General features: G+C 36.7%; 2 protein-coding genes across 2 annotated transcripts in view; both read left to right on the top strand.

Annotated features, from left to right (window-relative positions):
* LOC140140075 (uncharacterized) overlaps positions 1 to 25,469 on the top strand; it is a 76,482-nt gene that overhangs the window by 11,503 nt on the left and 39,510 nt on the right. The window lies entirely within an intron of this gene.
* Positions 5 to 25,469, top strand: LOC140140074 (uncharacterized). The gene is made up of 7 exons (XM_072161892.1): positions 5 to 354; positions 16,491 to 16,692; positions 18,709 to 18,890; positions 19,648 to 19,776; positions 20,402 to 20,608; positions 21,160 to 21,362; positions 24,786 to 25,469. The coding sequence occupies exons 1-7, from the start codon at positions 324 to 326 to the stop codon at positions 24,915 to 24,917; spliced, it is 1,086 nt and encodes a 361-aa protein (XP_072017993.1). The 5' UTR covers positions 5 to 323; the 3' UTR covers positions 24,918 to 25,469.

The following is a 25,469-nucleotide window of genomic DNA, read 5'->3' as shown; positions in this document are numbered from 1 at the left end:
TCGTAACTCGCACTCGCAACTCTCATATTAGGCCTATCCACACTCTAGTTTTGTCGAGTCATATACTACAAGTTTACGTTATATGTCGAGTCATATAGCTACAACTGCAAGTTTACAATTGAGAAAAAAATATGTCGAGTCATACGCTACAAGTTCAAGGGCGATAATGTTGTTGTTATATAATTGGTATGTAAATACTATTCTTCATCGGTAAGGCGGCGCTATTTATAACGGGAGTGATTGTGTGGTTTGCAGTCAGTTTGAGAGCCTGAAGGATTTATGACAGTACTATATTTTTGTTCTTTCCAATTCGACTACAAACAATGGCAGCTCAAAACCACCCTGAAGTAACACGTAAGTAGACAAAAGTTAATTAGTTACTATAAAACATGAATTTTGTGTAGTAGTTGAGAGGCCACATCGGTTTATCTGCTCCAGTTAAGGTTTTCGTGCATCATTTTCAGACAAAAAGGTGCCAGTCGGGTTTAAATTAAACCATAAGAGTCTCAGCTTTCTGAATAACCCGGCTGGCATTTCTGAAAAGTGAGCTGAGATACCGTATTTGGGTTGAAAATGCAGTTTTTGTAATTATTTTAAATAAGTTAAATTATTTAAAAAGATTGAAAGTAAATATACATGTAGGCCTAGTATGAACTTCATATTTGCTGTGGAGAATACAATGTCACACTCACATGTAAATAATTAGCCTATCTGTTAACGAAAAAAAATTGCAAACAAGGGAAGAGGCCTACGCATCATACACTGGAACATGGAAACATTCAAACATTACAAACTAGCGCACGAGATCAAATTAATGATGCTTAATCGTATTCTTAATATATCAATAATACAGGGGAAAGAAGAATTACGCATCGCACACTAGCACAATTAAACATGAATTTACAAATGGAAACACACTAGCACAATTAAACATGAATTTACAAATGGAAACATTTGTAAATTCATGTTTAATTGTGCTAGTGTGCGATGCGTAATTCTTCTTTCCCCTGTATGAAAAAAAATTGTATAATTATATCTTCATGCAATATTTTGGTGAAATGCACTATTTTGATGACCAAAAAAGTTAATTTTACAAGGTAGAAAATGGAAAGGTGAATTTTGGACCTGATTCTTAGGTTTTCCATGGAAGTTAATGGTGAATTTTGCCAAAACCAATTTTGGCATGATTCTGAAAAGCGATGCTCGATCTGCTCAAATCATTTTTGTCAGAAATTCACATGGTCCATAAAATAATGGCATAAGAAAAAACCCCATAATAGCTCATAATATTGTGCTGAATTGCTAAGGGCTCAATGGTATTATTTTTGTGCAAAGTAGTGAGTAGAAGAGCCATTATTAAGTCACCAACGGAGCTGCAAAAGGACACGAGAAAGGACATTGAACCACTGTTATGGCAGGCTTCGGTAAACATGCAATGATACGCACCATGGTAAGGGGCGCACCATTAGATTTCCAGGGGGGGCATGGGAGTTTTTTGAAAAAAAAAAAAAAAAAAACTTTGCCCACTAGTGAGAAAAAAAAAAAAAAAATTTTGCCTCACTGATGAGTAAAAAAAAAATTTCCCCATCCAACTTTGTATAAAAAATGTAGGCCTACATTAAAATTGAAAAAAATAACTTCGCCGCCGAAGGCGGCGAAAAAAAAAATTTGGTGCTTTTGGAGGCAAAAAAAAAAAAAAATTCCGCCGCCTTCGGCGGCGAAAAAAAAAAATTCTGCCTGACCCAAACTCCCATGCCCCCCCCTGAGAATCTAATGGTGCGTCCCTAAAAGACGGTTATGGTAATTTCACCTTATCATAGTATAAAAAAATCAAATTTCTTCATAATCACATATTTTTGGGCCTGTGGTCGCGACATTTCAATTTTAGACATGATTCTGAAATATAGGCCTCTTCTGAACTATTTTGTCAGAAATTCACATAGGGCTACATGTGCCTATTTATGGTGCATAAATAATTGCAAAAGAAAAATAACATAATGCTGTTCTGAATTATAAAGTGCATAATAATGTCACAAAAAATTGCCATTTTGGTGTAAAGCAATGGTTAATAGAAATAGCCAATATGGCTTAATCAGTACATGTAGAGCTGCAAAGGAAAGGACACGAGAAAGGACATTGAACTACTGTCATGACTGTTATGGCAGGCTTCTTCAGTATAAAGAGTGCAATGATGTGTGCCATGACAATGACTGAGCTTGCGGTAATTTCATCTGATAGTGGCTAGGGTAAAAAAAATCTTCGGAATAATCAAATTTCTTCATATAATCACATATTTTTTTTGGCCTTGGGACCGCGACATTTTAATTTAGGCATGATTCTAAGCTATTCTAAAGACATTGCACCACTGTATGGCAGACTTCATCTTTGCTTCAGTTAACATAATATTCAGTCAGAGCATAGACTCTTAGGCCTACCTTCTAGAGTACATGGTCAGTGATGGTAATCTGAAACCTCAGAATTATGAATTCAGAAACCTTCTTTTTCGCTAGGATTGCAAAAACTAGATATTGCGCAAAAATGATGACGTTATCAAATTTTTGGTGAAAAAATTAAAAATAAATTCATCATTTTTGCTTCTTGCGTATTAGAATAGATAAAACATTGATCTAACCATTCCAATTAATTTAGAAACAATGTGCTATACCAATTTTGTAAAAAAAAATTTCCCGTCGACTTGTACTAAAGAGATGCGATTTTCTCAGTACACTTTGTTCTGTTTTTTAAGACTTAAATTAGTGACCATTTTATATCTTAACCAAATGATCAATCTTTTTAACTATTTTCGTATACATGTGGATGTTTTAAGTAACAATTATGACCTCTGTTGGTCAAAATATGACGTCATCAAATGCGACTCCAAATATCTTTTTAAATTTAATTGAAAGCAATGTGCATATGTGATATACAAAATTTGTTTTACGGAGCTTTTAATTTATTTATACTATTGTCATGTTTACTAATGAGAATTTGTATAAATTATGATTCATCTGTGAGGTCAAATTTGCCCCCCGAAAAAAAAAAAAAGAAAACCGAGGTTTTCGGTCAACGAAACAAAAAAAAAAAATCGTGGGCCAAATTGTTTGTTATTATTGTTAATTTTTAGAAACTAGATAAAAATATCTAGGAATCTTTTTTTTTTTACCAACTTCACAAAAATATTTGTAGGCTACTTTGGGCGAAAATTGGGCTTTTTTATGATTTTTTTTAAAGCCATATTATAACATTTGCTGAGGAAGACGCCCTAAATTTTTAAAATTCCCTTTTTTACACGATTAAATTGTACTTTATTAAACCAATATACCCTGCAAAAATCAAGACTCTGAGTGCTGTAGTTTTGTCAAAATCCGTGATTTTGAATTAAAGGCTGATTCAGCGCTTTATTATTACGATGGAATTATTAGTCGAACGCATACACGATGTTCATAACACACAGTACGTCACGGCGTGCGGGACGGTGATATACACAACAAAGGGTCGTACCACAACATGACACAACACTGAATATACGATTTTCGGCCGGCGGGATTTTCTGAATGAGCAAATCGCTGAAAGGACATTTAGGCCTACCTTAAAATCGCTGAAAGGACATTCAACTTGGGACCAGCGTTTAACCCGTTTGTTTATTGTTTATTCCTGTTTCCGGGGCTGTACTGGTTCACACGATACCCGACTTATGGAAGCCTGGGGGGGCACTCCAACTTTGGAGGTGACGCGTATGTAGGGCTGTTAAGACCCCTTTTTCAGCATCGCTGTCACCCAAAGACCCCATATTTTTTACGAACACATGCTCTGTCACCCAAAGACCCCTATTTTTCCATTTGATCTGTCACCCAAAGACCCTTACAAGTTCAATTTGAACAGCAACTTTCATTTATCACTGATTTTGTTACTTATTTTGAAAAAACAATGAAATTTGAAGCCATTTAGACCTAGAAATTCGATTTCCGAGGTTTTTGCGGCGCTGTTTCGGCTTTCACCCAAAGATTCCATTTAAAAAAAAGGTCATGTTCTCACCCAATGACCCCCTATTTTTTACATTTTGCTCTCACCGAATGCAAAAAATCCTGCTCTCACCCAATGACACCATATTTTTACATTTTGCTCTCACCGAATGCCCCTTAGTGCGAAAGTGCCAGCCCTACACCTATATCCATTTCATATTGAAGTGCCCCCGGGTATGGAAGCAGGTCAGTTTTCGAAATTGAACCGTTCACAAACACTTGTAGGGTGGGGGGTGATGCAAAAGGGGACCATCGGAAGGTGGGGGTAAGCCTACGTGTATGGGCTTTAAAAAAATCACCTTAATTTTTCTCGTAGAACTTGGATTCACACTATTTTATATGGGTTGACGTACATTTTCACGATCAAAAGGTGCCCTGAAGATAATTTTCGCCCCAAATGCAGGAACGTAGCCAGTTTTCTTGGGGGTGCAAATAATCGGGGACCCGGACGAAAAACAAATTGCAATTGCAACTATATATACCGGTTTGGTTTTTAGAGATACTGTATAGGCCCTACATGTATTTGAGCTTTCCAAAAAAGACTTTATTGGGACGTGAACGCAATGTGCGCGCGCGTAGCGAGCTAAAATGTTGTATTTTATTTTCGCCCATGATGGTGACGAAAATGTCTGCAATGTTATGTGCCCACACAACGCGCAATATTTTGGCCCATGATCGGGGTGAATTTGGATGGAAAATTAAAGAGGCTTCCCCCCAGTGGCGTGCGCAAAGCTCCCCACTTTTGGTGGTCATTCGGGGAAATCAAGAATAATTTCGAAGGAAAGAAGAAGAAAAAAAATAATCCAAGTTTTTAAAAATACCAAAATGTGTAATCCAAATGCCTAAAAAAAATAGCGAGTAATAAACTTCCTTGGTGTGAAAAAAAGTAGGCATGAAAGAGACCGTCACTTTTGACAGTGCAAAACGTCAAAATTTGCCCCCTCAAAATAGGATTCCTTGGCCTTTTAAAACGCGTACACTCCTAATCAGACTGCATTCGGGGGAACTGAACAACCTGGCCCCGCCACTTTCAATGTGCTGTACACGCACACTGCTACCCCTGCCCCATGCAGTGGCTACGCTATATACTGCGGAAATGGCGTGTTTTGCTATTTGATGGGCCGATTGGGCTATTCCAGATAAATGCTGCCCACCCCCCATAGAGGAACTCGGATTTCCAGGGTTTTTTTATATGATTATGGACTGGAATTCCAGGTTTTTTTCCTACTGTATACAGGATTTCCAGGTAATTTTAAGTCATTACACAATTTACCAAGCGTGGGACCCATAGAGGATATCGGATTTCCAGGTTTTTTAACAAAATTATGGACAGGAATTCCAGTCTTTTCCCCTACTGAAGCAGGATTTCCAGCTAATTTCAGTCATTACACAATTTACCAAACGTGGGACCCATAGAGGATATCAGAAATCCAGGTTTTTTTCATATGATTATGGACTGGAATTCCAGTTTTTCCCCTACTGTACAACATGATTTTCATGTAATATTAAGCGAAATTACAAAATTGTAGACAGGAATTCCAGTCTTTTCTCTAATACTGTACCAGGATTTCTAGGTACTATACTAGTAATTTAAAGTCATTGTACAACTTACCAACTGTGGAACCCATATTCAACCTATATGGAGGAAATAGTGGGAAATCCAGATTTTTCCCTAACTTTTAATACCAAACATGAGGCCCATAGAGGAGTAGCAAATCCACCCCGGACTTTCCAGCTTTGACGTCATGAAATCTAGATTTTTACACACCTTTTTCAGAACTAAAACACCAAGTTTATTAGAGATCACTCCGAAATAACTTTTTTTTTGTAGGCTAATGTTGTCACCCAAAATATTACGGCATTTTTTATTCTTTCAAAACCGAACTTTAAAAAACCCTGATGTTACCAATATATAAGATTCTTTGCCCTTCTTTAACTCATTTAATTTTCAAAATGATATACTTGTATGTACTTTGGATTACTAGCAGCTGGCTCATGGGGGGGCAATATGAGACCTTGTACAAGGCGCGAAACGCTAAGGGTGGGTGCTGGAGGGGCGCAGAAGGTTTTGAAATCGGCATGAAGTACAAGGGCCGGTCAAAAAGTTCGTAGAACTCGGTATGCTATTTTGTCGCACGGTATTGAATTTGGTCTCATTTGAAAGCTTGTTCCTTCAAAACATTAGGCCTACTGCAAAGATATAACATTTTTGCATCACTGTATATGGGCAGGATACTCTTCAGAGGAAGCCTACCTCCATGAATTCACAGGTACTATCAGAAGTGAATACAGGGTCATCATGGAAATTTCTCCCGACGGTGGTGAAAACTCAAATAAAGTTTAACAATGTACAGTTGTTGTAAATGGTAATGAAGTCCTTGGTATTCAACATCAACAAAATGGTTCTTAGAGTTCAAGAATGGAACGAGCGTCCTTGAAGATCATCCAATGTCCAAAAGACGTCACCACTGATGATACACATGTACGCTCTGGTACAGTGGCATTAATAATGAATAAAGAGCCAAATAAGAAAGATGAGATAGCCACAAAATATGACAACTCTGATGAATGTGTTTTCAATATTAATCCATTAACATTTGGGTATTCCAGGGTGTCTTCTAGATAGGGTCCGGAATCTTCTTGTACAAAATTGATACCAGTTGACATATTCTGGTGCACACCTTTTATATACCAAGGCAAGTTTAATCTATATGTGGCTAAAGGTGATAAGACATACATTAATCACTGGAATTATGAGTGAATTTAGTGGAAGCACCTGGATCTCACACCCCTAAGAAGATCATCACTCGGTTACCGTAGTGCAAGGTCTTCATCGCTGTTTCTGAGATCCAGGGATAGTCTTGATGACACTCATTTGCCAAATGAAAGTACAATCATAGGCATATATCATACAATTTTAATAGCAAAATTGAGGCAAGCCATCATGTGAAGAAGGTTGATGGTAGGAATGTGGCTGTTCTCGGATTGTGTCCTGTACGCTATTCATAGTTTGTCTAGCTGCCATTCACGACAGAGGGGCCAGTTAATTAAACTAACTATATCGTGGTTCAGGCATGGCCTTCAGTTAGTGAAACCTATTTTGGAATTTTAAGTCCTACATTTGTACCTTCATAATACCAGGTTTGCTGGTGATCAATGCTGGTGAGCCTTCACTGAAGAGTGGCTCAAGGAGTTATCGTAAAACTTCCATTTTGTTGCCATAGAAGGTTTGAAGAAAAATTGCGACGGGTACATTAAGGTACGTAGTGACCATGCTCAAGAGAGATAGAAATAATTTGGCTAGTAGGCTACTCTTTCAAGTACGTTGTTCTACAAACTTATTGACCGCCCCTATCTTAAGGGATCTAAAATGAGCGTTTATTGCGTTTCGACAGTATTTTTTGTGGGACATGAGAGCACCTCAGACCTATCGAATTGCATTCTGAATACGAAGCATGTCTTTCTGATATCAAATAATTTTCATTTTTGAAAATCACAATATAATACAAATTTTATGATAAATTATAAAAATTTGATATTTTTCAAATTTTTGATATATAACAGTCCTCGAAGTAAATTATATAAATCTAATGATATATTCTTAAAGTGTATGTAGCAGGAGGAAAAGCCGACGGTCAATTGAAAATTTTGACGTTTCATATTGAAGATATGGATTTTTTCCCAAAAAGACCTTATTTTTTTTGGTGTTTTGGGAAAAAAAATCCAAATCTTCAATACAAAAGGTCAAAATTTTCAATTGATCGTCGGCTTTTTATCCCACCTACATACACTTTAAGTATAAATCATCAGATTTATAAAGTTTACTTCAAGTACTGTTAAATATAAAAAATATCAATTTTTAATGATTTGCCATAAAATGTGTATTAAATTGCGAATTTCAAAAAATCAAAATTATTTGATATCAGAATGACATTCTTCGTATTCAGAATGCAATTCGATATGTCTGATGTGCTCTAATGTCCCAAAATAAATACTGTCCAAACGTTCATACCCCAGCCCTTAAATTATGTGAATTATATATAGGCCTACCTATTAAAATTTGGAATTTTACATTAAAATTGCTTAAAATTAATTTACTTTAAATTGGGGCCCTAATGGTAGGCTACTTTGGGGCTGAGACGAATTCGTTTTTCGGCTTGGGGCCTACCAAAATTCTTCCAGTTCCAGAGCCAGCACTGGCTGATCATGTTTAAAAAGTCTATCATTATTTATATCACGGCCTATATGTACATTCATCGTAGGCCCTATGCCACCCACCCCACCCCCCCCATAGTGGGCAAATACAATTTATTCTCAAATGTCTGGAATTCCACAGCATACTTGAGGAAGAAACCTGGATTTCCGACCCTGTTTTGTTCATGAAAAATCTGGAATTTCATGGAGGGGTATAGAGGTTGGAGTTTTTCAATTGCCTAACAAATTTTACGGCCCCATTTTGCAAATATAGTTACTTACATGGAGGAACGAGGTAATCATGTTGCTTTCTCAATGCATTGCAATATTTTATTAAACCGGGTCTTTAGGTCCATGAACTGTAACGTTTCGAACTGTAAACTGATTGGGTTGTGAAACTCAGTTTTTGCTTCAGTTCTTTCAAAAATTCATTAGGACAAAATTGCTTAATTATGTCCTTAACTATGTTCTATTTAATACTGTTCTTTCTGTCTTGAGCCAAGATCTTTTTTCTACCTTTCATCTCGAATATTGTTTTATTGTCAATGGATAATTTGATATGCATAAGAATTGAGCTTAGACTAAAATACCTAAAGCCTCAAATCTTGTTTTTATATTATCTCTTTGCAACCAATTTGCAGTAAGCTTCTGGAAAAGGTTATTCATAGTCAAGTTTTGCAGCATCTCATCAACAATAATATTCTCACAAACAGACAGTTTGGTTTCTTACCCAAGTCTTCCACCACGGATGCACTCTCAACTGCTCTTTATGAATGGTACAATCACCTTGAGGATCGCAAAAGTATCGCCATGGCTCTTTTTGACCTATCCAAAGCCTTTGACCGCGTCCCCCACAGCCCTCTGCTCCATAAACTCAGAGCTGTTGGATTTCCGGTCCACTCCTCTCTTGGTTCAGGTCTTACCTGTCCAACAGGTCCCAGTTGGTTGCTATCCGTGGTGTGGACTCACAATCTGTTCCTGTGCTTTCTGGAGTTCCCCAGGGCTCTGTCCTGGGGCCTCTGTTGTTTCTTGTCTATGTTAATGACTTGTGTCTTTCTTCCTTTTCTTTAAACAGTTCTCTTGTTCTTTATGCAGACGATACTACTCTCTTCAAGCCTATCTCTGCTCCTGATGACTTGGTTGATTTCCAATCCGACATTGATTCCATCCATTCTTGGTTCTCCCTTAATCACCTTTCTGTCAATTCCTCCAAAACAAAAGTCATGGTCATTTCCACTAAGAAGGACCCTTTTCCGGATCTCAATCTCACTCTTAACAGCCTGCCTATTGAACGTGTGTCATCTGCGAAATTTCTTGGTGTCTGGCTGTCTGACAAGCTTTCCTGGAATCTTCACATTGATAACATATGCAGAAAAGCTCGCAAAATCATCGGCTTCATTCATAGATCTTTCCAATCAGCCCCCTTCAGCATCCGTCGTTCTTTGTACTTGGCCTTGGTTCGCCCCATTTTGGAGTATGGTTGTACTACTTGGCATCCTCTTAACATAACCCTTACCAACCGTCTTGAGTCTACCCAAAGATTCGCCTGTCGTGTCATTCTTCAGTCTTATCTTGGAACCTCTCCCATGAGGACCTTCTATTGGATTCCGATCTGCCTCTTCTTAGTAAGCGTCGTGATGTTGCTTCTCTGTGTCACTTATTTAAAATCTTTGCCAATCTTTGTTCTTCTCCCAACCCTTTCCAGCCTCATCCCAGACCTGGTCTACGAAACCTCAATTCCCGCGCTGTTCAAGTTCCTTTCCGCCGGCTTTCATTGTCCCAGAGATCATTTTATCCGTTTGCCTCCTCCATCTGGAATTATCTCCCTGAAGCTATTGTCAATGCTTCTACCCTCCAGGCCTTCAAATTGGCCATCCAGTCCCACCTCCTCTAACCAGTTCACATAATTTATGTTTTGTTTTATTTTATTCTGTATTGATTATATGTATTTTCTAGTAATGTTTCTGATTTTAATGTAAGGGCAATCCTTCAATTTATTGTGTAATCAATATTGGATCTTGGATTGGATTATAAATAAATATAAAACCGTATTTTAATGAAATAAATATATTACATAATATATAGGCTACATGATAAATACATGAAGCCACAGCAAGTAAAACGAGTCCGATCATTTCGGGCCGATGGTGCTTATGCTAATTGCGGCAGTACCTTGTACTACGCAGGTGCTCCTTTGTAAAAGGGAATTCCCTGATGGGGACGGTCAAAAAGCTTACATATTCTTTGGGGACGTATGAATAAAACACGATACATGATAAGAGTCATAATACTCCGAAAGCCATGAGTGTTTCCACTGAATATTTTGTTGTTTTAAAACTGGATTTACGTTTTCCAAACTAGTTCTCAAGCTTGCTTTTGGGAGAGTAGGCCTACATGTATTAAATATATCTGAAATAGAAGATGTGAGACTGACTTTTACATGTAGTATACATACGAGGGGTGGTCAAAAAGTTCGTAGAACAAGGTACTTGAAAGAGTAGGCCTACTAGCCAAATTCTTTCTATGTCAATCTTAAACGTGGTCATTGCATACCTAAATGCACCTGTCGCAATATTTCTTGAAACCTTCTATATCAACAAAACGGAAGTTTTCCGATTGCTCCATGAACCACTCTTCAGTGAAGGCTCACCAGCATTGATCACCAGCAAACCTGGTATTATGAAGGTAGGTCTTAAAATTCTAAAATAGGTTTCACTAACTAGAGACCCTGGCTGGACCACAATATGGTTGATTTATAGTTAGTCGTGAATGGCAGCTTGGCAAACTGAGAATTGGGTACAGGACACAATAGTCTCATTCCTACCACCAACCTTCTTCACATGATGGCTTGCCTCAATTTTACTATCAAAATTGTATGATATAGATGCCCATGATTGTACTTTCATTTGGCATGACTCTCCCTGAATTTCAGAAAACAGCGATGAAGACCTTCCACTATGTGATTGAGTGGTGATCTTCTTAAGGGTGGGAGATCCAGGTGCGTCCACTGAATAGACTCATAATTCCAGTGATTTAATGTCTTATCACCTTTAATCTCATATAGACGAAACTTGTCTCGGCCCTCATTCTAAGTGTATAGAAGGCGTTCACCTGATTATGTCAACTGGGTATCAATTTTGTGCATAAAGATACTGGGACTCCATCTAGAAGACACCCTGTAATACCTAATAAATTTATGTTATAAACACTTTCATCAGAGTTGTCATTTTTGTGGCTATCGTTCTTGTTTGGTTCTTTATTCATTATCAATGCTACTATACCAGCACGTATATCATTAGTGACGTCAGCAAGTCTTTTGGACCTTGGATGATCTTCAAGGACACTCATTCCATCCCTGAACTCTAAGGACCATTTCGTTGCTGTTGAATATCAAGGACTTCATCACCATTTACAGCAGTACATTGTTAAATTTTATGTGAGTTTTCACCACTGACCGTCGGAACAAATTTCCAGGATGACCCTGTGTTCACTTCTGGTAGTACCTGTGAATTCAAGGAGGTAGGCTTCCTCAGCAGAGTGTCCTGCCCATATACAGTGATGCAAAAATCAAATACTTTTGCAGTAATGTTTTGAAGGATCAAGCTAGCTTTCAAATGAGACCAAATTCATTACCGTGCGACAAAGTAGCATACCTTGTTCTACGAACTTTTTGACCGCCCCTCATACATAGTAGGCCTTCAATGCAACCCACAGGCTACAAGGACGACCATCAAAATTTCATATTGTTGTTGCAAACGATTGTTGTCTGGATATCATCAACAGAAGTATTTTGGTGGAAATGGTCAAAATCGGACAAAAACTTTTCGAATTATGAATTTTCAAAGTGTCCCATTCTGACCGGTCATGAACTGAATAAAATAACGCAGTCCAAAAATACCATTTAGGAGCAAAATTAACAGAAGTATATTATTTGCCTTGTCATACACAGGCTTTTTCATAATATGCATGTTTTCATAGGGTTTCATAATGAACTAATAATGCATGTTTTTCATGCTTTAATAAACGTAACCACCAAGTCTATTTTAAATATATTCCAGCTCCCTTCTTGGTTGAGCACTTTACTGTGAGCACTTACTTACCTTACTTGGATTTATTTACCTTTTCATATAATGCATATTGTAAAAGTGTCAAAGGGGTTTCTTATGAAATGGTACTTTATAGGTCAATAACATATCAATTATTTTTTCAAATCGAGGCACTGAAATCTTGCTTTTAGAATTTGCCAAAATTCATGGCCGACATGGCACATGATCAACAGTCCAGGTGAATTGTTTTCACAATCAAAAGTTTAAACGTATGGGTTTAAAATGCATCTAATAATAAATGAACTGAAAAAATCTGGGAATTTTTTTATGCAGTCATGGGTGCAGAATTCTAAGCTAAAACTTGATCAATAATGTATATAAATAAATAATTTATATAAATATTATTTTGTGTATATGTTCCAGTCTCCATAATATTTTTCACAAGTACCAGTATATAAAATATCCCGTAATTTATTGTATTTAGCCTTGTCAGCAAAAATCACCAATTTCCCCCAAAACAGCAAATTAATGTGACTGAATATAGTAAGCCTGTGTACAATGCAAACTTTTAGTGTTAATTAACGAAAATAATTTAGAACCTATATTAACATATTAATATAAAAAAAATAATGCCCAAAAGTCTTAAACTAGCAGTGCCTGTCTTCAGAGGCTTGTTTATTGACTAATTTAAAAAAACCAGTTGAGTATAGTCTTATTTGCATCACTTGAAGTAAAAATCTCTCATCATTCATCATGTTGATTAAATTTTTTGACGAGTTGTCAGGCATAAGCCTTTATTATACATATTACGAAAACCACATATTATACATATTTAAATAATTAAATCACACATTTTCAGAACACACAGATTATTGCATTACACTATATAAAATATACAAGTATAAGAAATTAAGTTGAACAATTAGATATATTGCGAATTTTGAGTTCATTATCAAACAAAAAGAGAAGATTGGGGTGGTTACCATATCTATATTTGCTAATACAAAGCTTGGCAATTACAATTACATAGTTGACAAACAGGTTGTCTTTGCTGTGTGAACCATGTTCACCAAACATGAATTCATCATGTTGATTGCCATTAAAAAGATGAAATGAATTAGCACAATTGTACACTCTTAAAAAATATTACTAAATCATTGATAAAATCATACTCTTGGATGGTAAAGGAACGTCCTTCTAACTGGGTAAAGTTTACTCAACTTGATTATGTAACACGTTTACTCCGGTATTGTGCAAAATTTTACTAAACAGCAGAGCAAAATCTTTTCCTTTTTTACTTTGGGATAAATTTTACTCAATTCATGTGATTTTTGGTTTACAATGTGATTTTTGGTTCACATTGTGATATTTTGATTTAAAATGTGATTTTGATGAAAACCTGATTTTGGTCAATTTAAAAATCTAGATTTAAACAAATCGCTGATTTAAATCAACTTTTTCAGTTTTTACCATTTTTGATAAATTTAAGTTAATTAAAAAAAACCTATTCATAGTCCCTCTTTCAAATGTTATCAATTTCAGACAATCCATAGACGAATTCGTCTGACATTTTAGTTCGTAAATACGTAACATTTTCCAGATACAAAACACGGTCCGGATTTTTTTAGACGAGGAGCATCATTTAAATAATATAGTAAATCAATTTTAATATGTACTTCTTGATTTTTGCTTTTGGATTTTTAAATGTATATTTAAGAGTCCCTCTTTCAAATTTTATACTTATGTGTAATCTTGGCATTTTATCGCTATATGAATTTGCCGATACTATTTGTTCAAAATTTGCATTAAAATGAACAGAAAAAAACTATTATTGTAAAATTTTCTGGTTTTTTTTTCTGTCATGTTATTTATTAATCTAAAAGTATTTTAGGCGACTAAAAACCCACCCTTTTCTACGGGCAGATAGACCTTTCAACTTCAAGTACGGTCGGGTGTTTTTGTGCTTTTTTTTTTTCTAGAGGAAGCTAAAATTGCCCTAAAAAAGTAAAATCATCACCAAAATCGGAAGAATTTTGACATATTTTCTAAATTTCAGCCAAAATATGGTATAATTTTATGATTTAAGCAAAATAAACTTTAAATTCTGGGTCGGTTGGGCCCGTAGAGAAGGGGTTTTTCGTAGCCATTAATACTATTAAGTATTATTAAATTTATTTTACTTTTTTATTTTGTCACATTTTAATTTTTATAATAATAAAAACTAATGCTAAACTTAAAATTTGTATCCATCGTTGAAAATCAATCCATCCCGGAAATCAAGCCTGTTAATATTAGTATTAAAACCCCAAGCCGCGATGGGTAGATTTGTTTTTAATACACAGAATTAAGAAAGTTTCTCTCTGACATCCAGCTACATGGGGTACATGCATCTCAACTAAAATATTCTAAAAGCACCCCAGTAAATAATTTATAAAATAAAACAGATAGGTACGTGTAGCATTTAAAAGGGCTACAATGTACAGTACTGCATGAACAGGCATGAAGAAGAGGTTTATGACCAAGAACTTTAATACAATATTGATTTTCCCTTTGTGTGTGTGCCATGTACCATGAACAATTACATAATAGTATTGACTTTTCTTGAACTTGTTAAAAAGGTCAGTGGTAAAACAAACAGGTCTTGCAAGTTGCAACTCATCAATGTCATCATCATCACTCCTACCAGAGATCTTCTTGCTCCTACTAGTTAGTAGTTTGCTTTCAATGAACTTGCTTTCAAAAGGGATACCATTTCAGACTTTGCTCAAAACTGGGAATATTGGCTCAATTTTTATAATAAAAAAATTTTTTGATGCAAAATTAGATAAATTTCAGTGCAAAATTGCTTACATTGAAATCCAGGAAATTGATATTATATTTTGGTGGCTATTTCGTTAATTTGTTTTATTTTGGGTCAGATCAGATACACATTCATACGCACTGAAATCAGGACTATTTTTTAACAGTTTTTCAGCTATGCCCTATGGAATTACAGATCTTCTGCCCCCCCCTTTTTATAACGCTTTCCAAGTTTTCTGGTCATCTTAAACATAATTCCTCTATGGCCTATATTGGAATTCCATTTATTTTGCATTCATACTATTCCTGTATGCCCTTTTGTCTTTCATTTAGGAATTCCAGATTTTTTAAACCTCACTACTGGATTTCCAGAAATTTTTGGCGATGGCTAATGGAAATCCAGATTTTTTGTCGATCAAAATCTTATTCCTCAACCCCCTTGAACACAATAATGTTGCCTGGATTTCCAGGGGTTTTTTGCTCCTCACTCCTGGAATTCCAGAATTTTTTTGGGATGGCTAATGGAAATCCAGTTTTTTTCCTGATCAAAATCTTATTCCTCAACCCCCTTGAACACACTTGCTACCTGGATTTCCAGACTTTTCTTGCTCTTTGTATGAGGATTTCCAGATTTTTAGAGCATCAAGTTTCCATATCCTCTATGGGGGGTGTGCATACTTTATCTGGAATAGCCCATTTTGTAATTCTGCTTGCTTGAGAGCTCTTGGACGAAAATGTGTGCTCAGGTGTATTGAGGTGGAAACTGTGTGCATGATGGTTTATAAGAGAATCGTTTTGTATAGAAACCTTTCAACTGATAGTGCGACATGGGTGACAACAAATACCTAATTAAACAGACGTCAGACGACATCGAGATCTATTGACTAATGTTTAGAGTCGATTCTCAAAATAAGAACAAAGGAAGCTGTACAAAGTAATTGGAGTGTCATTTGCTGTAATGAGGTGATGTGTCATGTAGCAAAGGATTCTGGGAAGGGTAAGATATCTTCACTGAAGACGTGTAAAAATCTATTCAATGTATCAGAATATTTCTAAAAGTTGTCTTGAGTTCGTAAGTTATGGTATTAAAAAATTGGAAATTGAAATATCGTGGGTAAAAGGCTGAAAAGACAAATAAAACCAGAACAGAACAATTTAGAGAACAATAATGAATTAATAATAATGAACAATAATGAATTAAAGAGTTGACAGGAGATTAGGAGTTAATGTTTTCTGCAGTTTCAGTGTACATCTTCTCACCGTTGATGGTTTGGTGGACTGTCATGTAACATGGCTGTAGTAAGCCGTGATCCTAAAATGCCTTTCACATTGACCAAAACTAATTACAAGACCTCTTCTACATTGAGGCTGGCTTTCCTTTTAAAGGGAATTTTTATTACACATTATGCCCTATTGTTATTTCATGCAGGTGTGTTGGTAACCGGTGCATCAGGCTTCATTGCCACCCATACAGTTCAGCAGTTGCAACAAGCTGGATACAAAGTACGAGGAACAGTGAGAAGTCTAAAGAATGCGAACAAAGTGAAACATTTGAAAGATCTTTGTCCAAATGCAGCTCACGAATTGGAGCTTGTGGAGGCAGACTTGTTGAATGAGCAGTGCTGGGCAAGGTGGGTTTTGTCTCATTATATTTTTTTCTGTTTTGATTCCTTATTTCAGTGTTTTCCATATAGGCGAAGGCGCCCTAGCGTAATGCTGGTTTCTGCCGTTTGCCGCTGAGCAGCGTGACGCTTCATTATGCCGCTTGTAGTTGTTTGCAAGCGGAGCGGCACACTGCTGAGCGGCACTGGCGCCATGACTCTGAAAGCCATTGTTGTCGTTAAGCACCGCTCCAAAATCGTATTTTGTTCTCAAACGTCAGAGCGGCACCGCTCCAAGTTGACTCGAATTCAACTCCCAGCGGTGCTGCCGCTTGGGCAAAGCGGAGTGAAGTGATTGATATATCGGCTTGCCGCTGGTCACCGCTAGCGTTTCTGATGCAACTGCGCAGTGAAGCAAAATCAAAGCGGCAAGCGGCAGGAAAGTATGAAACCAGCAATAATAAATAGGGTTGCTTATTTGGGTCGAAAAAAATGAAACCATTTACAACCTGACCAACACCACTCCACTGGTTGCCAAAGTCAAGATTCATCAAGACGGAGAAATAAAGTTTAATATATGTGGTAAATTAAATATGAGAAAGGTTTTAACACAAGTCAACACATACAGCATCATCAACTCAAATTTCTCGGCGCTATACTGCGTCTTGAAGATGGCGAGCCTGTGAAAGAATAAAGCGCTTTATATTCCACCACATGGGAAGAGGAAACCTGGACGGCCGCGCACAATGTACTTACAGTACTGAAGGGATGTTGCAGCCAAACAAAATTGTTTCGCTTGCCCAAGATCGCATTAGTTTGAGAAAGCTTGTAGTCGCCTGCTCCGCAGCCGACTGATGATGATTTGGGTCGATCCTTGTTATTTGGGAAATCTATAAATTGTATGACTATTGTTAATTGTGATTATATATTCAAATCTTTGCATGTGATGCTATTGAACATTACAAATTTTACCATTAATTCCGCGGTCGATTTGAAGATCGAACAAATTTGGTTCTGGTTCCGGGTGAGAAATAATGAAAAGAATTAAATGTCTAAAACTAACGTTAAATAGAGTGCTTCCGTGTAATGTAAACCACCACATAATTAGTCTAGGCTTATGCCATTTGGTTAGAAATTCATTTTATGATACGGGATGCAATCATGTCAGTAAATTGACCTTTTCATGGGGTTAGATCCCAGGTGTCGTCATTTGACGTCACGACGACTTGCAATGCGCAGATACGATGGTCGCTAAACAATATGCGCATCGGTGTGACGTCAAATAACGGCGATATCTGAGGTGTGTGGGATTTATCTAAAAAGGCCAATGGGGCTTATCACTGAAAACACGGGAATATACTTGATGGTATAGCACAACTGGGACGGATTGGTAGAGTCAACAGTGACTAACACCTTACTCTTTTCGAAATTGACTGCACGATATTGTATAGTTTCCATCCGAATTCTAGATGTACCAAGGAATCTACAGATGTTGCCAATTAATTTTATTTCCAGCTAATCATCACCGCCAGGGACATGGGCCGGATTTACCATTGTGCCAGATGGGCCCGAGTCCCCCGACTCATGTGCCCCTCAAATTTAAGGGCTCAAAAATTGCCCTGTGCATCTTCCTTAAAGCCCGAGAAAAACCCCATGTTTTGGGCCAAAATAGGGTAAAATTGGAACTGACCCATTATATAGCAAAGTTCACTTTCTCTTTGGGCTGAAATAGTCTGAAATTGTCCTAAAAAGCTATTGTCGTCGTCCTGTAATTTAATTCTCCCTCCGATGCTCCCGCCACCCCTGCCGATCTTATACCTAAACCAAAACTTGGCCACATGAGTACACATACCTTTGTACACACGTTTGCGAGCCTCCAAACTTTGGCCTGGCTGGCCCAGTGCCACCAAAAGGTAAATCCGGCCTGCAACGCCGGGAATGTGCTAACCATGACAGTGGCCGTGATTCGCATCCAAAATGCATCATTCTTTTATGTAACTGTATACAGGTAAAATAAGTCGCTTTTGAAATCCTTTCTTTATCCAGTGTTGTTCAGGGATGCTCCCACGTGCTCCATCTTGCAAGTCCTTTTCCAGTAGCATCTCCAACAGATGAGAACGAACTCATCAAACCAGCAGTGCAGGGTACCACATCTGTGCTACAAGCTTGTGCCGATGCGGGCACAGTGAAACGTGTTGTGTTGACAAGCTCGGTGTATGCTATTTCGGGTATGTATATATATGTTTGAAAGTTTCTTGTGAGGCCCGTGATACCTGCAAAATCGACCATACCTTGGCAAATCCTGCAAAATCGACCAAAATGAAAATTAAGGGGGTACTACACCCCTCAATAAATGTGTGACTATTTTTGCATTTTTCTCAAAAACTAATAACACGCTGGTAACAAAAGTTATGTATATTATAGGGGCAAGGGATCCAATTACTACACTGAAATTTCAGTGACCCAAGAGAAGCGATTCGATACTTATGATAGAAAATGAGGTACCGCTAGGATGTACCTTATTTCCTATCATATTTACTGAACCGCTTGTCTTGAGTCACTGAAATTTCAGTGTAGTAATTGGATTCCTTGCCCCAATAATATACATAACTTTTTTTACCAGTGTGTTATTAATTTTGAGAAAAATGCAAAAATAGTCACAAATTTACCACAGGGTGTAGTACCCCTTAATGTTATCATAGACATACAAAACAAGGATGATAAGGCCAAGTAAAATAAAAAACATGTTTCACGTATTTTTTGAAAAGTTATAACTGAATTTCAAAAAATAAAATTGAAGAAACCTCAAAAAAGGAAGCGGGAGAGGACGTGAAACATGTTTTATTTTTTATTTGGCCTAATGTGTATTGAGATCAAAAATTATAGGAACATACCGGTATTGTTCTTAACATCGATCAATAGCATTACAAAATGGGGTTTGAATTGCATTTGATAATTATAAATTATCATAATTGTGTTTTAAAGATGCTGCGGCACCCAAACCAAGAGCACATACTGAAGAAGATTGGCCTGATGTCAGCACCCTCACACCTTATCCCAAAAGTAAAGCACTCGCTGAGAAGAGTGCTTGGGAATTCATGAAATCATTACCTGGTAAGTATTATCTGTGTGTAAAATTCGACATGCTGCTCCTAAGAATAGCCGTCCACGGGGCCTATCCGGCCTGAAAGTATCCATTCCATTATATTTTATGTGTAACTTTAGTTTTGATGTATCGGTGCTCGACACTCTTTTTTGTGTCTAGTTTTCAGTGGGCAAAATTGAAGACCTGAGCGCAAGAAGACCGTAAGTCCACTTGGCCCCTCAACATGTATACACTCAAGTTGCGTATAGTTTCGTATAGTTTGGTAATGTTTCATACATGTTCAGGGGCCAAAACAAGTCTTTCACAACCTTTCTGATGTTTTCACCCTGGAACATGTATTAAACATTATAAAGCCCTAACAAACTATACGTAACTTTAGTGTATACATGTTGAGAGGCCAAGTGGACTTACGGTCTTCTTGCGCTCAGGTCTTCAATTACAAAATCGTCCAGCTGACCCACTACCAAAATATATAGTGGCATCATTTCAAGGCATCTGTCGGATGGGCGTTTTGAGACATAAATCTTCTTTTTAGCCTAATGCTTGGTTATTTTACTTTACAGATCAATGATAATAAGAACATTTTTTAATTGGCTCCTTCAGCTGAATCAATTTTATTTTCCTTTTATATAGATGATAAGAAGTTTGAATTAGCCGTTGTCAACCCAGGCTATGTCATGGGTCCGGTGCTGTCAGGGTCCTATTGCAGCTCCATTACTCTGGTCAAGAGAATACTGACTAGTGACCCACCTGCTAATTTGAGAATTAACTTTGGCGTCGTAGATGTGAGGGATGTTGCCAGAGGACATATCAAGGCAATGACGGAGCCAGAAGCTGCAGGTAAGAACAGGCCCGTACGCAGGATTTGGGGGGGGGGAGGTGCTGATTTTGAAAAAGTGGACTTTTGGAGGGAGGGCGATTTTGTGAAAAGTGGACTTTCTTTTTTTTTTTTTGACCAAAAAGCGTAAAGAAACTGATTGTTTTGGCTCACTACGCTCGCATATTGTAATTTTTGGGACTTTTTGTATACTTTTACCAATTGGGGGACGACCGCACCCCCCCCCCCCTGCGTACTAAATACGCGCTGTACATGCTGTATTTTTAAATTTGTCATTTTTGTTTTAATATTCAAATTAGCATTCCCCCCCACTTCCTTTTTTTGTCCTTATTAAATATGTTGTTCAGGAGACACTAGCAAGCAAAACAATGGTGTTCCATTGGTGTTCCAACCACTCACAGATTTTCATGGAAATGTCTCTGTATACCTATACTCCTATCATGCCTATGAAAACACATGCGCGGACGTTACTTTTAAGTCAAGCCAAATATTGATATTTCAGCACGGTCCAGACTATGTAGGTCACAGAATCATCTATCTGCTTTATCCCTAGGTCGTCGTCATATCTTAGTAAACAAATCTATGTGGATGTCTGATGTGGCTGAGATATTAAAAGCTGAATTCCAACAACATGGTTACAACGTATCAACCTCAAATCTACCTAAATTGATCTTCAAGGCTGTTGCAATATTCGACAAAGATGCGAAAGAAATGGCACCAACTTGGAATAAAGCAGTTGACTTTGATACTACCAGGGTAAGGTCCATCTTTATTTCCTGGGGAAAATGATCCAAATCTTCTCTCAAAAACCACTCAATTGTTTCTTTTCTTGTTATTGAAGTATTTCATAGTAAACGTACAATTTCCGCCAAATGGCAAAATTTCCTTTCAACGCCGTGCATAAGCGTAATTCGGTGGGTATGGGGAGGGGGAGGTCAATATTTTGATAAGAGGCGGTCCATACAATCAATCCTCAATGTTGTGTAGTGTGTTGACGTCTGCATGTAGGTTTCTGACCAAATTAACGTCATAGTTGGCCGGCTATTTTAGCCTAAAAAGTGTCCATTTGCCCGAAATTGTTCCACTTTTGCACCATATTCCACCATTTTAGCTTGAATGTGCCAAATGTTTTGCGTGCTCGCGCATTTGTACGTTTGAAATTATATATCAAACAAGGGCTTTCCTAAAGCATTATACTAAATGAGTACATTGATTGACTGATTGATGGGAGTTTTCCCCAAAAGGGCAATTTTGGGAGCAAAAAATTGCTATGGGGCAAATGTTGTAGTATATTAAAAAGTGTTTGGATATAGAGGGTGTTGTGAAGCTTTGTCAACCAATTATTTGCTCATTCATATGCATACTCCATACTCTCCATACCAGAAAAATACAGCACTATTTTTTTTTTTTTTTCTTTTTTTTTTTCAAAGGAAAAAAACATTTATTCAAGTTAAACTTTAAACAGAGGTAAACATTAATCATACACATGATACACAATGATATTACATGATACACATGATGAAATATATTTGCATACACACAGAGAAGCTCTCGCACAACGCTATGTAAGTACAGAACCTCACATTACAAGGTTCTGCCACTACACATCGCCATGCAAAAACCTCTCCGCGTGTATGAGGGTCTAAATCTTATTCTCTACAGAGTGAATTGAAAATGCCCCATCTTTTATAAAATATACCAATATTATTATTACATATGTAAATATATTTTTCTAATTTGTAATGATTTTGCAGTTCTTTCTTGAAAATGTGGATCGAAGGGTTATTTTCTTTCATTTTCATTTTATATATATGGAATCTGCATAAAATTAGAATCAAATCCAGAATAATATAGCTAGGACCAACGCCAAAAAGAAGATTATCTTTTTTCCAAGAGAGGTTTATATTAACTTTGTTTTCGATCCACCTTTTCACATCATCCCAAAATTTCTTAACTACATGACAATCGCAAAACATATGAATCATAGTTTCATTCTCCTCCAGACAGAAGGTACACAGACTGGAATCTTTTATCCCTATTTTAAATAAAAATGCGTTTGTACCAAGGATTCTGTGAATTATTCTGAATTGAAACCACCTGAGTTTAGTACTTATTGTACATTTGAAGGGTGTATTAAAAATAACATTCCATCTTGAAGGATCAAATGTAGCTTCAAGCTTTTCTTCCCATTTTTGTACATATTTACGAACAATTGGTTTTCTCGAAACCAGAATATTATACATGTATATTCTTCTGGAACCCTTTCTATCTTTAAAGAGGACATCAAAGTGAAATGGAATAGTAGGGTAAACAAGAGTATCACCAGGTTTGTCAAAGAATTTTGGAAATGACTTTTTGATCGCCAATATTACACCACCGTACTCAACAAAATTTGTGCGAACATGAAAAGTACTCGTAAAATCCTCTAGCGAGAGGAATTCCCCTCTCTCATTTAAAAGATCATTTACAAGATCAACACCATTACGAACCCAATGCTGGTAATACAAACTTTGTTTACCCACTTTAATGTTTTCATTGTACCAAAGTGAACTTTTCAGTATTTCCTGTCTGGTAGTTGGTTGATGACAGTTAGAAAAACTAAACCATGCCAAAAAAACATCTTTCCAAAATTGATTCGGTTTATCATTGTTGTTATTCATGAAATTCATAATATTAATAGATCCACCCTCAATGTCCTGGATACGATTTATACCTGTTGTCTTAAGAAAGAGTTTTGCCCACTCTGTCTCCGTATTTTTAATGATTCTACGGATCCAGGTTATTTTTAGCGCATCTATTTTTTTTATTACAAAATATTATCTAATTGTTTTGCCAAATGAAACAGAACTATCTAACGGATTATGGTTTAGCTATGTTTCATTTGTACTAACAAAGTTACTAACTGGAAAATAAAAGTAAAAGTTTGATATTTTTGCCATTTGAGGGCAAATGGGGAAAACACAATTTTGCCTGTTTTTTACAATTGTACGGTAGTTACTTAAACCTATAAGACTTGGCAAAGGTCTAAGCATTCGAATTCTTTAGTAGGGCTACAGGCTAAGAGTTAGCTCATAATTTTAATATTTGTGATGCGATCAAGCAAAATCAGGTGGAACTCGGAAATATTGATTTTGAGATATAGCCAAACAAAGGAAATATTTCCTTTTGTTTCCTGTTATTTTGAAAACTCTTTTAATTGCTCATATCTTTGGAACTGGGTGTTCAATTTGGGATTTTCTGCAAAGTACAGCTTTGTAAAATGTTTTTTACTATCCTATAAGAAACTAAAAATTTAATATTTCCGAGTTCCGACTGGTTTTGCTTGATCATATCCCATTTTATATTATTTGTGATAATTGATTATGAAAATTATTAAAAAGTGCGTTTTCCCCAAATTAGAATGCGTAACTTAAAATTAGTCTTTGTACAGGTCTATATAATATGAATACATGAATACAAAAGCCACCCAAGTCCATGGGAAGTGATTTTGAGAGAAAACCTGTGTATCATTTTAATTCCTTAAGTTAGATTTACCTGGTCAATATGGTCAGTTTTACGTGCAAATGAGTGTATTAAACTGTATAAAGTATGACGATTAGCATTTCAGGGACTTTGTAGGGTTCATTTTAAATTTTGGACTTGGGTGGTTTTTGAATCATATATACAAAGACAACAACGTTGGAATGAGATTACCACAAGTAAGATAATACAAAATAAAGCACACAGGTATGTATAATGTTGATAAGCATTCTGCCATGTAATATAAACCACACACGTTCCTTTATTAAATCCATTTTTTTTTTCAAAAGTCACTCTCCAGCAATGAATGTGTTACAAGTGGACTTTTATACATACTGGATTTCAATCAATGTGTTACAAGACTCAAATCACGGAATTGGGTGGTTCTTTCATACATGCTATTTCTCACATGCTCAATAGACACAAAGGATGAATTTGAGTTGTTCTTTCATACATATGACAGGCCTATGTATGTATAGCAACAATTTCCCATGCTTAACTCAATTTGGCCAACGTATGGACTTGGGTGGGTTTTGTATTCATATATTCATATATATATGTTTCCTTGTCAAAACAGTATTACATTTTGTAATCAAAAAAGAGAAAAAAATAATGCTGTATTTAGTACCGTTTTGTGTGTGTTCACTTTCTTTCATACAGATGCGACAAGTATTGAAGATCGAACCAATTCCTATTCAAGATACTTTCGTTGATATGGGATACAACGTCATCGAAGGTGGCCATGTCAAGAAACACAAGAACTACAAGGGACGACCGACCGCAAAGTCTTAATGTTCTGGGACACAAGCCGGGGTCGGGGTGGGTACACATGAACAAGAGAAAGCTTTACAGGGTACAACTGATGACGGAGGAGAATAGCTATAGCCTATAGTCTAGGAGCTAAATCTCATACGGGCCTTAATTAAGGATTGAGTTCAACACCCATGTCAACCAATGTTTAAGATAATCCTATAGATCATCTAGATCATTGCTTGGGGGTAATGGACACAACTCGTAGGGTAGGTGTTTCCGCTAGAGGGCACGAAAGGTCACATGGGCATGATGGGGGCGAAAATTTGAAAATGCTTCGATCTTGTTATAAGATATTATAAAATTACTCGTGACAAGGATTGAAAAATGTATAGTTTGTGCTATCTACGGCCTATCGTTACTGAGTTATCCTACAAAAACCTCAACCGCTTTTTTAGGCAAAATGACATGAGAGATGAGCGGCCTACTACATTATGTTTTATGCATTCAATGGACTACAAGACAAGGTTCCTGTTCATTTGAAAACTTGACATGTTTTTAAGTTATCATTTTTTTTTATTATTAAAGCTTAAG

This window comes from Amphiura filiformis, chromosome 18 (genome assembly GCF_039555335.1).
Source record: "Amphiura filiformis chromosome 18, Afil_fr2py, whole genome shotgun sequence".
Lineage (NCBI taxonomy): Eukaryota > Metazoa > Echinodermata > Ophiuroidea > Amphilepidida > Amphiuridae > Amphiura > Amphiura filiformis.
This window is presented reverse-complemented; position numbering and strand designations above follow the sequence as displayed.

What these genes read in the sequence shown, in the direction of transcription:
- LOC140140074 (XM_072161892.1), top strand. Translation starts at nt 324, where the DNA reads ATGGCAGCTCAAAACCACCCTGAAGTAACAC. An exon ending in AATGAGCAGTGCTGGGCAAG is followed by an intron (nt 16,693 to 18,708) that starts GTGGGTTTTGTC and finishes TTCTTTATCCAG; the next exon opens with TGTTGTTCAGGGATGCTCCC. An exon ending in CTCGGTGTATGCTATTTCGG is followed by an intron (nt 18,891 to 19,647) that starts GTATGTATATAT and finishes TGTGTTTTAAAG; the next exon opens with ATGCTGCGGCACCCAAACCA.